Raw genomic sequence first — 18,233 nt, forward strand, 5'->3', positions numbered from 1 at the left:
TCCCCTTTACTTCCACCAGATTTTTTAAATTTCTCTATGATTCTAGACATCACAGGATATTTGAACAAGCCCTTATCCTGCTGGTAAGTTCCACCTTTGCTTTGTCACTTAGTTAACTACTATCCTCTATATCTTAGCTCAGGTGTCACTTTCTCAGCGAATTTTTCCCTGAATTTTTGACCATGTTAAAGCCTCTTAGTATAAAGTCTTGTAACATGATATATCTCTATATTATAACCATTTTTACTTCCACAGTCTCCCACTGTTTCAATTAATCAAAATTGCTAATGTTACTACCTATTTGAGCATCCATTGTTTTGACTTCCTAGCATCCATGCCTGCCTTCTTTGACCAATATTTTGAGAGTAGACCTGCTTTTCCCCTCTTATCTCCACATTCTCCTCCAGGGTTTGTCAAGTAACCTGGTTCTAGCCAATCAAATCATCAAATATTCTTGGGTATAGTGATCACTTCAACATAGTCATGCCAAATAAGCTAAGCTGGTCAAAGCCAATGACACTCATATATAGGACACTTATTGTTTGGATTAAAGGGAATGAGAAACCATTTATTATCTCTAGATTTGATGAAAGAATAAAAAATTCATCGCAGAACCTGCTGAAGGCAGTAATATCACTAGAGGAACTTCTCTGAAAGTAGAAACTACAGATCGGAAAGTAGAAAAGAGATGCAGATGGAGAAAATAACTCTCCATGATATTGTCTGGGTACCAGATTTAACCGTACTTCAGGAAATTTCTACCTCTATACTTTCAATTGGAGAAGGCAATGGCACCCCACTCCAGTACTCTTGCCTGGAAAATCCCATGGATGGAGGAGCCTGGTAGGCTGCAGACCATGGGGTCACGAAGAGTTGGACACGACTGAGTGACTTCACTTTCACTTTTCCCTTTCTTGCATTGGAGAAGGAAATGGCAACCCACTCCAGTGTTCTTGCCTGGAGAATCCCAGGGATGGGGGAGCCTGGTGGGCCGCCGTCTATGGGGTTACACAGAGTCGGACACGACTGAAGTGACTTAGCAGCATACTTTCAATTACATGAGCCAATTACAACCACCACCCTTGATTTTTCTGAAATCAATTTACATCGAGGCTTCTCTCATTGGTAAATAAGAATTTTAAATTAATCACTACATCTGAATTATACTGTGTTCCTGCCATACAGCCATGGGAAAGTAAAGTATTAGCTGCTCAGTTGTGTCTGACTCTTTACGACCTCATGGATTGTAGCCCACCAGGCTCCTCTGTCCATGGAATTCTCCAGGCAAGAATACTGGAGTGGGTAGCCATTACTTTCTCCATGGGATCTTCTGACCCCCAGCCATACCTATCATTTAATTCTTAAAACAGCAGTGTGGGGTATGGATGTCATACATAATCTCCACTTGATAGATAACCACTATTTGAATGGCTTCATTAAGATCACATTGAACACACATGTTAGAAGAGATCTGAAATATGAGAAGTATATGCCTTTCTGGTCAGCTCAAGTGGTAACAAAAATATAATACAAACATTAATGAAGTAATCAATAACTAATTGAATGTGAGTGTGAGGGAAAAACATTGAGATTTTTAAGAAAATAAGAATAATGATTGCTTTCCACAAATATAGACATCAGAAGGAAAAAGCTTGAGGGGGCTAGTGCTAAGTCGCTTCAGTCATATTCAACTCTTTGCAACCCTATGGACTGCAGTCTGTCAGGTTCCTCTGTCCATGGGATTTTTCCAGGCAAGAATATTGGAGTGGGTTGCCATTTCCATCTCCAGGGGATCTTCCCAACCCAGGTACTGAACCTTCCTCTCTTACATCTCCTGCACTGGCAGGTGGGTTCTTTACCACTAGCGCCACCTGGGAAGACTTTGAGGGGGATAGAGGAGTCATTAATTTGGTCCAGACAAACTTAGTGTAAGATTCTGGTAGGACACCTAATAAGACAAGCCCCATCAAGAACTTGATACATTAGATTGCATTAGGAAGACTCTTCAGGAGAAGAGTATGTATCTGTAAATCATCAGATCAATAATGTTGATAGTTGGAAGCTATGAAAGGAAAAACATAACACTTCTGTGGATTTTTAGATTTCAGATCCTTTAACAATATCACTTCACATAACACTCAAAATGACCCTGTAAAGATAATGATATCACACCAATAACAGATATGGAAAAAAAAGACAAAGAGTGTAAAGTAAAATGTCTCAAATTGCCACCTAATATGTAGAAAAGTTTTTAACTAATCTCTCTCTGATTCAGAAAAACAAAAACAAAACCTTTAAAAAGAAATGAATAATCCTACTAAGGGAGAGTGTTTAAAAAAGAAAAGTAGATTCAGAGAACACAGAGGAGTATCAAAGTGAATGTAGGGTAACAGAAACAACCAGTTAACAAGTACTGTCTACTTCAATATAGACCTTAGAATAAAGAAGAATGAATATTTATGAAGTAGCTAAGAATGGAAAATATATTTTATGTAAGCAAATAATACGATTCACCAGTTTTAAATAGAGTCACTAAAAGATAATTAAGGAATTTAAATTCCAATTTACAAATATATAAACTCACATGCATTGTTAAAAAATGCATTTGAGTTTTCTAATATAATTCAATTGGCATATGTGAGATGTAACTTTCTTCATATTAGACAAAAAAAAGGCTTTTCGAACCTAAAAATTACACTATATTAACAGTAGTTCACTTTTAGATTGTATTAAAACAGAATTACAATCATTATTTCTGAATTGGTTAGTATTTTTTTCCTCTACAATGAGAATATTAACACTATTTTCATGCCATCAAATATAAACATTGCTCCACTTGAATTCAACATTACTGTATATAACATTAAGAGATTTTCTAATTGATTTCACAGAGTATCAAACACTATCATATTCCAGGAAACTTGGTCTTCAGGAACATATCCAGTAGAAAGACATCAAGAAACAAACAAGTATGATAAAGTTAATCTAACAGATGAAAGTGAAAGAGGAGAGTGAAAATATTGGCCTAAAGCTCAATATTCAGAAAACTAAGATCATGGCATCTGGTCCCATCACTACATGGCAAATAGATGGGGAAACAGTGGAAACAGTGGCTGAGTTTAGTTTTTTGGGCTCCAAAATCACTGCAGATAGTGATTGCAGCCATGAAATTAAAAGACATTTACTCCTTGGAAGGAAAGTTTTGACCAACCTAGAGAGCATATTCAAAAGCAGAGACATTACTTTGCCAACAAAGGTCCCTCCAGTCAAGGTTATGGTTTTTCCAGTAGTCATGTATGGATGTGAGAGTTGGAGTATAAAAAAAGCTGAGTGCTGAAGAACTGATGCTTTTGAACAGTGGTGTTGGAGAAGACTCTTGAGAGTCCCTTGGACTGCAAAGAGATCCAACCAGTCCATCCTAAAGGAGATCAGTCCTGAGTGCTCATTGGAAGGACTGATGTTGAAGCTGAAACTCCAATACTTTGGTCACCTGATGTGAAGAGCTGACTCATCTGAGAAGACGTTGATGCTGGGAAAGACTGAGGGTAGGACAAGAAAGGTATGACAGAGGATGAGATGACTGGATGGCATCACCGACTCAATGGACACGGGTTTGGGTAGACTCCAGCAGTTTGTGATGGATAGGGAGGCCTGGCATGCTGTGGTTCATGGGGTCACAAAGAGTCGGACACAACTGAGTGACTGAACTTAACTTAATAGAAGAAAACACTAGTTACTTCAGGGTAACTCCTTCTGTAGCCAGCAAGCCTTGACAATACCATACACTCCTTAGTCTCCAACCTAAGACTTTAAAGCAAGCATGACAACACTTTCACTAGAAAATCAGTTGGTTGTCCCTTTTAATTTACTTAATACATAACTAGAAATAAACCTAGTTTATTAGATACTTCAATTTCATGTATCTTATATTTACTACTATGAGTTTAATTCTTTTGGTCATTATAAGAAAAAATATTATTTATTCAATAAAAGATTAAATTTAAGTGATGCTTGATCTGTTTAAATGGAAAAATATGCAAACTTTAACCAGTGTAAAGTTAAAAATAACTTAAATTACTTATAAAGTACAAACCTGTTAAGCCCAAGAAATTTATATTTGAAAATTTTCATATTTTGCTCCATTGAAGCTTACAACTATAAAATAAGGATTCCAAGAATAGTACATACATAATTATAGTATTAAGAAAATAAAGCCTTCAGTCTACTTACATCACCGAGATAAGATATCAAAATGAAACCTGAGTGGTAGATAGTTCAAACACACAACCTCAGAAGACAGAAGTTATTCATTGAGGCGTTACAGGATACATCATTTTTTTAAAAATATGCACAATTTATTTCTGTTCTCTCAATATACTAGTATCAATATATTCATTATAAATCACAATTTCTGAGTGATCTAACTTTGATCAGTTATCTAATTATCTAATAAAGTTTACAAAACTTGAAAAACCAAATGAACAACTTACTGTTTTGAAGGTTCACGAAATTTGAGTTCTTCTCTTTTCTTCATCTCCACGGTGGGTTCCATAGGAGTGAGAACTACAGCAGCACATGAAACCACAGAATGGTATGAATCCTCCCGGCAAACTGTTTTATCAGAAATAATAATTACAAATGTCATAATTATTTCCTAACTATTCTCTTTTTAAATTTCAATCAAATGAGGTAAGTCAACTAAAATATTATCATTAAATTATCTTTATCACTTTCTAGTCTGTCTTTCCACTGACCTTAGTACTTTTTCTTTTCTTTCTTTAAGCCACACAGTGGAAAATGTGTTGCCTTTCCACTTATGATTCTTCCACTTAAAAAAGCTTTTCATTGAAGAATAAGAAGTACACAAATTAAACACAGTTAATCTCCACAAGTGAGTGAGTGAGTGAGTGAGTGAGTGAAAGTCTGTCAGTCATGTCCAACTCTTAGCGACCCCATAGACTATACAGTCCATGGAATTCCCCAGGTCAGAATACTGGAGTGGGTAGCCTTTTCCTTCTCCAGGGAATCTTCCCAACCCAGGAATCAAACCCAGGTCTACCGCATTGTAGCTGGATTCCCTACCAGCTGAGCCACAAGGGATGCCCAATCTCCACAAATCACTACACAAATAAGAGATGCTAATCATGACCAGTGACAAACATACTGCTTCTTTCAAAGCCTGTCATGGATATGCAGGCTGATACTCTGTTTAAGCACAGAGGTCTAAGTGTATAGGTGCATTGCTTCCTTCTCTCCCAGTAATAAACCCATGTGACATTTTATAAAAAAATGGATAATCGAAGGAAGTCATTTGTCAACAGAAATGAAAGTGCAGCAAAGAAATAAAAACTGATAGCAGTGGAAATGATATTTGTGTTGATTATAAATGAATGACCAATAATCACTGATCTCAGCACTCACTTCAAGAACCATGACTGGGACAATGATGTAGAAAGAAGCAAATACTAAAGATGCCAGCACACATTAGTGAAAGAGAGGACAAAAATACAATAGGAGCATGCAAGTCAGCCAAATAGTGTAGGGCCATAATCTCAAAGAAAAGAGATGTAACAAATGATCCCAATGTTCTTCAATTTTACCCTAAAAGTATCTGGTAAATTATTAATCTGCTTAGCACTAGAGTCTACGATATAAAATAGATGACCACTAAAAGCAGAGCTGAATCTGAAGCACTCTTGTGGCACTCAAGAGCCAAAGATTTCTGCCCAGTATGTGTCAAAGAGGAGGAGCCCAGGTTTCCTCATCATCTCTCCAATACCATCAAATTAACTTTTTAACTTAATTTTCTCTACTTATTCTTGGTATGAACTTTGAGTCTGAAACAAATAAACTCATCACAGCTGGGAGAATAAAACCCTATTATATTTTAAATTTTCACCGGTGCCTTAAACACTGCTAGGGATGAAACAGATTGAGGATGAAAATTACTGATTCATTCCTCTGAGATAACATTCACTTATTCAACAAATGCCTAGTAAAATAACTTGTATATTCCAAGAAATATGCTTAATGGTAGTATTCTCCTGTGGGGAAGAAAAAAATGTTCACTCTTCTCCCAAGTTTTAAAAAAGTCTTAATTTCTTCTAGAGATATTTCTCAAGTATTAGGGCAATAAACTTTTGATCAGATAAAAACATTTACCTAGATCTCTAGGAGGGAATACCAAGAAATGGGAATACCAGACCACCTGACCTGCCTTTGAGAAATCTGTATGCAGGTCAAGAAGCAACAGTTAGAACTGGATATGAAATAACAGACCAGTTCCAAATTGGGAAAGGAGTATGTCAAGGCTGTATATTGTCACCCTGATTATTTAACTTACATGCAGAATATATCATGAGAAATGCTGGACTGGATGAAGCACAAGCTGGAATCAAGATTGCCGGGAGAAATATTAATAACATCAGATATGCAGATGAAAGTACCCTTATGGCAAAAAGCAAAGATGTACTAAAGAGCCTCTTGATGAAAGTGAAAGAGGAGAGTGAAAAGGTTGGCTTGAAACTCAACATTCAGAAAACTAAGATCAAGGCATCCAGTCCCATCACTTCATGGCAAACAGATGAGAAAACAGAGGAAACAGTGGCTGACTTTAGTTTTTTGGGCTCCAAAATCACTGCAGATGGTGGCTGCAGCCATGAAATTAAAAGACGCTTGCTCCTTGGAAGAAAAGCTATGATCAACCAAGACAGCTTATTAAAAAGCAGATACATTACTTTCCAACAAAGGTAGTCAAAGCTATGGTTTGTCCAGTAGTCATGTATGGATGTGACACTTAGACTATAAGGAAAGCTGAGCGCCAAAGAACTGATGCTTTGAACTGTGGTGTTGGAGAAGACTTGAGAGTGCTTGGACTAAAAAGAGATCCAACCAGCCCATTCTAAAGGAAATCAGTCTTTAATATTCATTAGAAGGACTGACGCTGAAGCTGAAGCTGCAATATATTGGCCACCTGATGTGAAGAACTGACTCATTTGAAAAGACCCTGATGCTGGGAAAGATTAAAGGTGGGAGGAGAACAGGATGACAGAGGATGAGATGGTTGGATGGAATCACCAACTCAATGGACGTGAGTTTGAGTAAGCTCCAGGAATTGGTGATGGACAGGTTTCCAACTTTGTCAGTTGTTTCATTCGCTATTATTTTCTCCCATTCTGAAGACTGTCTTTTCACTTTGCTTATAGTTTCCTTCATTGTGCAAAAGCTTTTAAGTTTCATTAGGTCCCATTTGTTTATTTTTGCTTTTATTTCCATTACTCTGGGAGGTGGGTCATAGAGGATCCTGTTGTGATTTACATCAGAAAGTGTTTTGCCTATGTTTTCCTCTAGGAGTTTTATAGTTTCTGGTCTTACATTTATATCTTTAATCCACTTTGAGTTTATTTTTGTGTATGGTGTTAGAAAGTGTTCTAGTTTCATTCTTTTACAAGTGGTCAACCAGTTTTCCCAGCACTACTTGTTAAAGAGATTGTCTTTTCTCCATTGTATATTCTTGCCTCCTTTCTTGCACTGTTGGTGGGAATGCAAACTAGTACAGCCACTATGGAGAACAGTGTGGAGATTCCTTAAAAAAACTGGAAATAGAACTGCCATACGACTCAGCAATCTGACTGCTGGGCATACACACTGAGGAAACCAGAATTGAAAGAGACACGTGTACCCCAATGTTCATCGCAGCATTGTTTACAATAGCTCGGACATGGAAGCAACCTAGGTGTCCACTGGCAGTTGAATGGATAAGAAAGTTGTGGTACATTTACACAAGGAAATATTACTCAGCTATTAAAAAGAAAGCATTTGAATCAGTTCTAATGAGGTGGATGAAACTGGAGCCTATTATACAGAGTGAAGTAAGCCAGAAACAAAAACACCAATACAGTATATTAACACATATATATGGAATTTAGAAAGATGGTAACGATGACCCTATATCCGAGATAGTAAAAGAGACACAGATGTAATGAACAGACTTTTGGACTCGGTGAGAGAAGGTGAGGGTGGGATGATTTGAGAGAATAGCATTGAAACATGTTAATTATCATATGTGAAACAGATCACTAGTCCAGGTTCGATGCATGAGACAGGGTGCTCAGGGCTGGTGCACTGGGATGACCCTGAGGGATGGGATGGGGAGGGAGGTGGGAGGGTGGGTCAGGATGGGGAACACATGTACACACACCCATGGCTGATTTATGTCAATGTAGGGCAAAAACCATCACAATATTGTAAAGTAATTAGGCTCCAATTAAAATGAATAAAAAAGAAAAGGCAATGGAAATGAAAAAAGTCTATATATTGAAAAAATATTTATTTAAACTCCCAAATAAAATACCTTACAGATTTCTAATTAAGCAGAGAGAAAATTAAATATTTCTGATATAAATAGTGAATTAATGCTAGACTCTGAAAGGAGTCTACACTACAAGATCAATGAAAGTAAAATGAGAATAATAACTGTTAGCCAATACAAGTCTCTACCTTACCACTTTGCTAGGCAATGAGCACACACTTTTAAACATGCTAGAGATATAAGAAGAAAACAACAAAATCTTTATGGAATAGTGGTTCATAATTGTTCATACATTTTCATATTTGTAAGATTAAGTTGACAAATTTTTACAAAAAGTATTCAGTTCAGTTCAGTTCAGTCGCTCAGTCATGTCTGACTCTTTGAGACCCCATGAATCGCAGTACGCCAGGCCTCCCTGTCCATCACCAACTCCCAGAGTTCACTCAGACTCACGTCCATCGAGTCAGTGATGCCATCCAGCCATCTGATCTTCTGTCGTCCCCTTCTCCTCCTGCCTCCAATCCCTCCCAGCATCAGAGTCTTTTCTAATGAGTCAACTCTTCTCATGAGGTGGCCAAATACTAGAGTTTCAGCTTTAGCATCATTCCTTCCAAAGAAATCCCAGGGCTGATCTCCTTCAGAATGGACTGGTTGGATCTCCTTGCAGTTTTAGGGACTCTCAAGAGTCTTCTCCAACACCACAGTTCAAAAGCATATTCTCCGGCGCTCAGCCTTCTTCACAGTCCAACTCTCACATCCATACATGACCACTGGAAAAACCATAGCCTTGACTAGACGGACCTTTGTTGGCAAAGTAATGTCTCTGCTTTTGAATATGCTACCCAAGTTGGTCATAACTGTCCTTCCAAGGAGTAAGCGTCTTTTAATTTCATGGCTGCAGTCACCATCTGCAGTGATTTTGGAGCCCAAAAAAATAAAGTCTGACACTGTTTCCAGTGTTTTCCCATCTATTTCCCATGAAGTGATGGACCAGATGCCATGATCTTCATTTTCTGAATGTTGAGCTTTAAGCCAACTTTTTCACTCTCCACTTTCACTTTCATCAAGAGGCTTTTTAGTTCCTCTTCACTTTCTGCCATAAGGGTGCGGTCATCTGCATATCTGAGGTGATTGATATTTCTCCCAGCAATCTTGATTCCAGCTTGTGTTTCTTCCAGTCCAGCGTTTCTCATGATGTACTCTGCATAGAAGTTAAATAAGCAGGGTGACAATATACAGCCTTGACGTACTCCTTTTCCTATTTGGAACCAGTCTGTTGTTCCATGTCCAGTTCTAACTATTGCTTCCTAACCTGCATGCAGGTTTCTCAAGAGGCAGGTCAGGTGGTCTGGTATTCCCATCTCTTTCAGAATTGTCCACAGTTTATTGTGATCCACACAGTCAAAGGCTTTGGCATAGTCAATAAAGCAGAAATAGATGTTTTTTCTGGAACTCTCTTGCTTTTTCCATGATCCAGTGGATGTTGGCAATTTGATCTCTGGTTCCTCTGCCTTTTCTAAAACCAGCTTGAACATCAGGAAGTTCACGGTTCATGTATTGCTGAAGCCTGGCTTGGAGAATTTTAATCATTACTTTACTAGCATGTGAGATGAGTGCAATTGTGCTGTAGTTTGAGCATTCTTTGGCAATCCCTTTAATTATGCTAATTATTTTGAACTTTACAAAACAAGGAGGCACACTTTTCTTATAATTGAGAGAAACTGCTTATACACTACTCCATTTAAAATTACTATAGGAGTTAAAATTTGGGTTCTTTGATAGCTGGTGATTTCATTTTCCTCTTTATACTGTTTAGTGTTTTCCAAATTTCCTATAGTGATCTTTTCTTACTTTTATAAACAGTCACAATAAAACATATGTTAAAATATAGTCCTGAGAACAGAGTGGATGAACATGTGTGAAATACTGATATTGGCCTCAAGTCACTACAGCTTCTTGAAATTCCTTCAGGAAAACTGTTTTACTAATTTAACCAGACTAAATTCAATCTCATTTTCTGAAGGCTTCCTCCTTCTTCCTTTCTCTTCCCTACAAAAACCACATTTTCAGAAGGCATTGTGACTAGACTAGTTGATTATTCTAAAATAGATAAAGGGATAATACTAATTTCATAGATTTTCCTCAAATTCATCTATTTCCATACTTCCAGATGCTTTTGATTTTAATCTAAGTGACTGAATTACAGTGGTACGTTTAGGGACTGTTAAAGTTGTACGAACCCAAGCTTGAGGCAAGGATGATTTCTATACTTCCCAAATCACATCAAGTATAAATGGTTCATCATTCAGATTTAACTCTTATGATGGGAAAAACTGGCTTAAAGAGAGCAGAAAATAAAAACAAACAGGAATTCCCAAATTTTAATTACTCAGAATATTTAATTGTCCTTATACAGCTAGATCTCAAATCTATGAAATTGTGTTAACTTCTAAATTTTAAAAAGGCAATTTTATGGAAAAGCAGGTAATTATTTAATAATAACTTTAAAGGCATGAGTTAGTGTCAAGGCACTGCATATTCAAGTAGGTTTCCAGCTGCCATTAATTGAAAAATAATCAATACATTTTTCACTATTGCTTTCAATCAAAGATGCAAATAATTATTTGAGGCACAAAATACAAATTTATGTGCTAAATTTGCTCTTCTGTGAAAAGAATTGTTGTTGTAAATGTATTGCATGAAGTGCAGACAATTCCATCATAGGCTTCTGTTACTAGGAATGTCAGAGGAAGGCTGACTGAAAAATTAAAGGCCCTATTTCTTTCTGGATAGGTAAAGCCTTTTCCCCAAGATTGGGGTCACCAACCGGGGCATTCTGAGAAGGTCACATGTAGAACTGCTGGAACTACATCCAGAGGAGGTAAATTATCAGCAAACATCAGTTATTATGAAAAGAATGATTCAGACATAAGAAACTGACCATTGATTATGAGATTATACAAATAGGTTTAAAGATGAATGAAAATGCTTAAGCATCATAAGAGTTATTTATCCTAAGTTTTTGTTGTAAGCACTAACCTCATTTATTTCTAGGTAGTTAAAATATATGAACACCAAAAATGATTAAACCTACTGGGCTCCTAAGTTCAAAATCAGTATAACTTGGGACAGAATAGAAATCATTTCTAGGTTTAAGATTGAATAGTCTGATTTCACCATGTAACCTTTTATTACACCTCAAAGAATGTGTTATCACATGAAACGATTCTCCATTATTACAAAACGTTTCTTTCACACTCATAATAAACTGAGATGCAAAACCTAAACATTGATATTTTAAGTTGACCTTTCTCTCCAGTTTTATACATCAACACTGTTTAATTATTAAACTTCTTTGTTTGGACTTTTATAAAATCAATTTTAAAGCACTAAAAAAGCAATAAATTTTAATAATGTTCACAGAAAAGGCCAAAGATTTATTAGGAGAGGCATCTTTCTTTTCCATGAAGGATTAAGACATTCAAATTACTAAGGATACCAAGAGCATGGATAACTTATAAAAAGAAAAGGAAGTGAAGTTGCTCAGTCATCTCCAAATCTTTGCGACCCCTTGGACTGTAGCCTACCAGGCTCCTCTGTCCATGGAATTTTCCAGTCAAGAGTAATAGAGTGAAAAAAAAAAAAAAAAAAAGAGTAATAGAGTGGGTTGTCATTTCCTTCTCCAGGGGATCTTCCCAACACAGGGATTAAACCCAGGGATCAAACCTGGGTCTCCTGCATTGCAGGCAGATGCTTTACCATCTGAGCCACCAGGGAAGCCTGGTTAACTTATAAGTATCACTTATAAGTACATTTGAAGTCACCATGCCAGTTCATCAAAATAGTTTACTATCAATGATCAAATTGTAAGCTTAAAAGAAAAGAACTTGCTTTTTGTCCTGGAAGTGTTCATTTTTCTATTTTTCTCTCTTTTTTGTTGTTGTTTTTACTTTTATTTATTTCTAATTGCAAAAATAAACCATGCTCACTCTCCTAATTTTCATGCTGATTCTTCCATGTTCTAGAGAGCTTTAATGTCTTCAGAATAAATTTTCCTGAAGAGTACTTTAAAACATTAAAAAAAAAAAGTTCAGGATTCATGTATTTACCACAAAACAACCCACCAGTAAAGTTTAACTCACTGAAAGGCTAATATTTATTTAACAAATGCTTAAAGATCATTGTATGGTAGGCCTAGTTTTTGCATTTATGCTTATAGTATTTTCTTTTTTTGTTGTTGTTCACCAAGTCTTCGCAACTTCATAGACTGCAGCATGCCAGGCTCCTCTGTCTCCACTATCTCCTCTGTCTCCCAGAGTTTGCTCAAATTCATGTCCATTGAGTCAGTGATGCTATCTAACCATATCATCTTCTACCACCTCCTTCTTCTTTTGCCTTCAATATTTCCCAGCATCAGGGTCTTTTCCAAAGAGTTGGCTCTTCACATCAAGCTGCCAAAATATTGGAGCTTCAACTTCAGCATCAGTCCTTTCAGTGAATATTCAGGGTTGATTTCCTTTAGGATTGACCAGTTGGATCTCCCTGCAGTTCCAGGGACTCTCAAGAGTCTTTTCCAGCACCACAATTCAAAAGCATAAATTCTTCAGCATTCAGCCCTTCTTTACGGTTTAAGTCTCACATCTGTATATGACTACTGGAAAAACCAGAGTATTGTCTTTACCCCTCAGAAAAAGTCTGTGCAGTAAGTACTAATATTGCCCCCATTTGTACACTGGTCAAGGTCACATGACTTGGAAGGAGCCACCAGGCTTCTCTGTCCAAGGGGTTTTCCAGGCAAGAGTTTTGGAGTGGTTTGCCATTTCCTTCTCCAGGGGATCTTCCCACCCCAGGGATCAAACACAGGTCTCCCACATTGTAGGCAGATGCTTTACCGTCTGAACCACCAGGGAAGAGCCGAGAAGGAGCCACACCAGATTTCAATTAATTTGCCTCAAGTCCCCATGATATTGACCATACTTCATGTTGATTCTCATTTAATTAAGATGCAACAAGTGCTCTAAACTAATAGAGTAAATTTAATGGTTGATATTTTTCAATTATGTTTATATTCAGCAATATTTTTATATCTGCAAAGATTTAAATAGTAGTACTGTTGCTATCTTGTTCACTTCCTGTTACTTAGTTCTCACTACACAACTTATACATTATGCATATATAATACAGGAAGCCCTCAACAAATATTTGTCTAGTGAATGAGAGATTAAAGAAAAATGAAGTGAGCATTAGGGAAAGGAAAAAATACTAGCCAGGGGCAGAGTGCTAAAAGGAATCAAGGTATGAGAAAATAATATCCAGATGAGATGTAAGAAACTAAGGAATAGAGATGTATATTACTGCCAATACCTCAAGGATCTTCTAAGCACCTCTAAAATATAATTAATATTTGATGCTGAAGTTAATGAAGATGTGCTACCAATCATTTAACAAAGAAGCAACATAATCAGCTTTAAATTTTATACAAACAGCCTGGGCAACATCTAAGTACAAGAAAAAGATAAGGTAAGACCACTGATGATGCTATTGAAATAAGTGAAGTAAGAAATGATGAAGACTTCCAGTCACTGGAAGCAGTCCTGCAGTGGAAAGGAGGGGGAAAAGTAAGGGTATGCTGCTGCTGCTGCTGCTAAGTCGCTTCAGTCGTGTCCGACTCTGTGCGACCCCATAGACGGAAGCCCACCAGGCTCCCCTGCCCCTGGGATTCTCCAGGCAAGAACACTGGAGTGGGTTGCCATTTCCTTCTCCAATGCATGAAAGTGAAAAGTGAAAGTGAAGTCACTCAGTCGTGTCCGACTCTTAGCGACCCCATGGACCTCTCCTCCATCCATGGGATTTTCCAGGCAAGAGTACTGGAGTGGGGTGCCATTGCCTTCTCCGAAGGGTGCTGAGTATCCAGAAATTTTAACAATTCTATTTTAAACACATAATTACAGTTTATATTTACTTTATATTTTATTGAAACTAAACACAATTTTCAGTATAATTACCAAAAAAGATACAGTGAAGTATGGATGAATGAAAAAAAATTAAAAAAAGATTGGGGAAAGCCAAGTAGAGACTTCCCATTTATTTAGAGGTAACTTTGATAAATAAAATTATAAAATACATTGTACAATCATATTGTGTAAGTTTAATATCATCTTGGAATATTGTTAAAAATGTAAAAGAATTGCATAGAAACTATTTAAATCCTCAAATACAAATTGATTATGGAATAAGTGTATATAGAAGTAGACATGAAAATAACTATATCCTGGAAACTGGACGAAACTATAAAATACAAAAAGTGATTTTAAATTTAATAATGCTTATCTCACATTATCCAAATTCTGATACATTTGCTGTTGTGTACAATAGCAACCATTCATCCTGTGACATGTTTGGACAGTTATCAGGTTTGTTTTAAAATTTCGTTCCTTGAAATCTCATGTTTTTTAACCTATTTAATCTCAATTTATTTCTTGCCTCAGCATTTGAAGAGTTATTTTCACTTATCTTTACATCACGCAAATATTATCTGGAATAAAATGCAAACCTCAAGAGTGACAGAGGAAAACAGAACAATGCAAAATTATGAATTCAGTTTGTAAAGTGAAAGCCAGTCTTTGCAACCCCATGGACTATACAGTCCATGGAATTCTCCAGGCCAGAAAACCAGAGTGGGTAGCCTTTCGCTTCTCCAGGGGATCTTTCCAACCCAGGGATCGAATCCAGGTTTCCCACATTGCAGGTGGATTCTCCACCAGTCGAGCCATGAGGGAAGCCCAAGAATACCAGAATGAGTAGCCTACCCTTCTCCAGCAGATCTTCCTGACCCAGGAATTAAACCAGGGTCTCCTGCATTGCAGGTGGATTTTTTACCAACTGAGCTATCAGGGAAGCCCTTCAGTTTGCAAGGTTACCTATTTTATTCTTATAACTCAAGCACTAATATGTTTGGGTCAGGCAAAAATGCATGTTTGACACATCAAATGCAAGCTGAAATAGCCAATGACTTTCTTGAATGTGGATCATGGAACAAGTATTTATAAACTCCTCCTGACTCCCTCTTCTCTCTTGACTACAGAGTAAGAAATTTACAAACAGTGAAATTTTATTTGGGAAGGGGGTTCAAGATGGGGAACACGTGTACACCCGTGGCAGATTCATGTTGATGTATGGCAAGACCAATACTATATTGTAAAGTAATTAGCCTCCAATTAAAATAAATAAATTTATATTAAAAAAAAATCTCAAGGATGTTACAGACTAAAGAATGTCCCACCCCAAAATTCCTATGTGAAGAACTTAATCCCCAGTACCTCAGAATGTAACTGTATACAGAGGAAGTGTTTTTAAAGATGTAATTTAGTTAAAATGAGGTCACCAGGGTGGGCCCTAACCCAGTACAACTTGTGGTCTTAAAAGAAGGAGGGATAAGGACTCAGGCATGCACAGAGGGAAGATCAAGTGTAGGCAAAGGGACAAGACAGCTTTTACAAGCCAAAGATAAAGGCCTCAGGAAAAAAAAAAAAAATAGAAAGAAAATCAAACCTATGGACACTTTGAACCCCAAATTGTAGTGTCCAGAACTGTGAGAAAATAAATTTCTGTTAAGCCACCCAGCCTGTGGTGCTTGGTTATGGCAGCACTGCTAGACTAATATAATGGTTGTTTTAGGAAAAGGACTAACAAATCACTTGTACTAATATTAACAATTAAATCATAAATAAATCAAATAAACCTCAGTCCAAACTCTTACCTAATGGCCAAGTATATAGTGCTCATGCTACTATCCTCTCCCATTTCAAATTCTCTGACATGTCCATTCAGGACATTCAGCTCATTCATGCTTCAATAATTCTAATTTTGAGAAGTTTATTACTTTGTTATTTTGGTTGCCTTCTTCTAAATGTGATCTAGATTGTTAGTTTATTAAAAAATTTATTGTACAGAGTTTGTGTGTGTGAAAACATGTGTATATATAGTATTTATAAATATTTTATATAATACACATATTGTACATACATAAATATTTTATATAATACACATATTATACATATATACATTTTATACACACATATGTACATTTATATACATATCTAACATAGAGACATTACTTTGCTGACAAAGGTCCATCTAGTCAAAGCTATGGTTTTCCCAGTAGTCATGTATGGATGTGAGAGGTGGACCATAAAGAAGGCTGAACTCCAAAGAATTGATACTTTTAAATTGTGGTGCTGGAGAAGACCGCTGAGAGTCCCTTGGACTGCAAGGAGATCAAACCAGACAATTCTAAAGGAAATCAACCCTGAATATTCTCTGAAAGGACCGATGCTGAAGCTAAAGCTCCAATATTTGGCCACCTAACGAGAAGAGCTGACTCATTGGAAAAGATCCTGATGCTTGGAAAGATTGAGGGCAGGAGGAGAAGGGGGTGACAGGATGAGATGGTTGGATGACATCATCGACTCAACAGACATGAGTATAAGCAAACTCTGGGAGATAGTAAAGGACAGGGAAGCCTAGCGTCCTGCAGTCCATGGGGTTGCAAAGAGCCGGACACAACTAAGTGACTGAACCAAAAAACCACCTTACTGACTGCTCAGATTAAAAGAATGTGGAGATATCCTATGATTTCAAGGCTAGGTCATAGAAGGCACTGTGCCTTCCATTTGGCTCTCTCTTGGAACACTGGTGGGAGGGGGACCCAGTTGCCATGTTGTAATGAATCTAAGTCCACATGGATGTTCTCACTGGCCCACAGTTGACAGGCATAACTGATTACTGAATGTGAGTGAAAGGGCATTTATTTTACCTGATATCTTGAACATCACAGAGCAGAGGAAAATTCTAGCTATTGCACCCTGTCTGAATTCCTGACCCCAAAAATCATGGAATATGAATGTTTGCTGTTTAAAGCCATTAAGTGTTAGGAAAACGTGTTGTACAGCAATAGTTAAGCAATATATTAATAAAGAACACATATAACTAACGACATATAAATTTTGTTGCCCCTGGACATGTTTTTATTGAAAGTAATACCTCAGTAATATAGAAACAATTCTATGTGCCACAAAAACTGGTCCATATGTTAATGTGTTTAAAATTTATAAATGAAAATTACAAAGGACTGACTGATAGCTAAAATTCTTATTCATCACTTGTCTATATATCATACTATGGAAATAAAAAAATCTTAACAGCTCTGTATATGTGTGTGTGCGTCTGCATGTCTGTGCGCATGTGCATGCATGCACATGCCAAGTCACTGCAGTTGCGTCTGACTCTTTGCAACCCTATGGACTGTAACCCACCAGGCTCTTCTGTCCGTGGAATTCTCCAGGCAAGAATACCGGAGTGGGCTGCCATTCCCTCCTACAGGGAATCTTCCAAACCAGGGATAGAATCTGCATCTCTTATGTCTCCTGCATTGGCAGGCAGATTCTTTACCACTAGCACTACCTGGGAAGCCATATATGTATCTACATACAAATTTAATTCACCTGGAGATTAAAAAAAGTCTGGTAAATGTCCTGAATTTCCCAGTTATGCCTTTCATTTCAAACTTTACAAGAGCCTTGGAACTATCCTTGGAGCAATTTTGCTATAGCAAGTACAAATAAATAAATATCTGCTCTACCAATTAAAATAATTCTTTGTGCATTTTCCATGCATAAGATGAAATCATAGTTGCTAATAATTTTGGGAAAATGAGAACAACAAGGCATGTATCATTTAAATAATGCTTAACTTAAAATTTCTCTAATCCAGTATCTTAGGCTTTATAACACAGAAAAAAGTTTGAGAGGAAAGAAGGTGCTTCATACAGTAGAATATCAAGAATTTAAAAAGCATTCCACACAGGCCATAGTTATTTCCTTAATGGAAGGACAGTTAAACTAAAATGCATTTTATTATCATT

At 37.0% G+C, this 18,233-nt stretch overlaps 1 protein-coding gene across 3 annotated transcripts in view; it reads right to left on the reverse strand.

Annotated features, from left to right (window-relative positions):
- Positions 1-18,233, reverse strand: part of CCSER1 (coiled-coil serine rich protein 1) — a 1,491,155-nt gene that overhangs the window by 1,148,442 nt on the left and 324,480 nt on the right. For all 3 annotated transcript variants that reach the window (XM_070790884.1, XM_070790886.1, XM_019962454.2), the window contains exon 5: positions 4,491-4,611. In XM_070790884.1, the coding sequence (XP_070646985.1) occupies positions 4,491-4,611 (121 nt within the window). The remainder of the gene's footprint in view (positions 1-4,490; positions 4,612-18,233) is intronic.

Source organism: Bos indicus, chromosome 6 (genome assembly GCF_029378745.1).
Source record: "Bos indicus isolate NIAB-ARS_2022 breed Sahiwal x Tharparkar chromosome 6, NIAB-ARS_B.indTharparkar_mat_pri_1.0, whole genome shotgun sequence".
Taxonomy (NCBI): Eukaryota; Metazoa; Chordata; class Mammalia; order Artiodactyla; family Bovidae; genus Bos; species Bos indicus.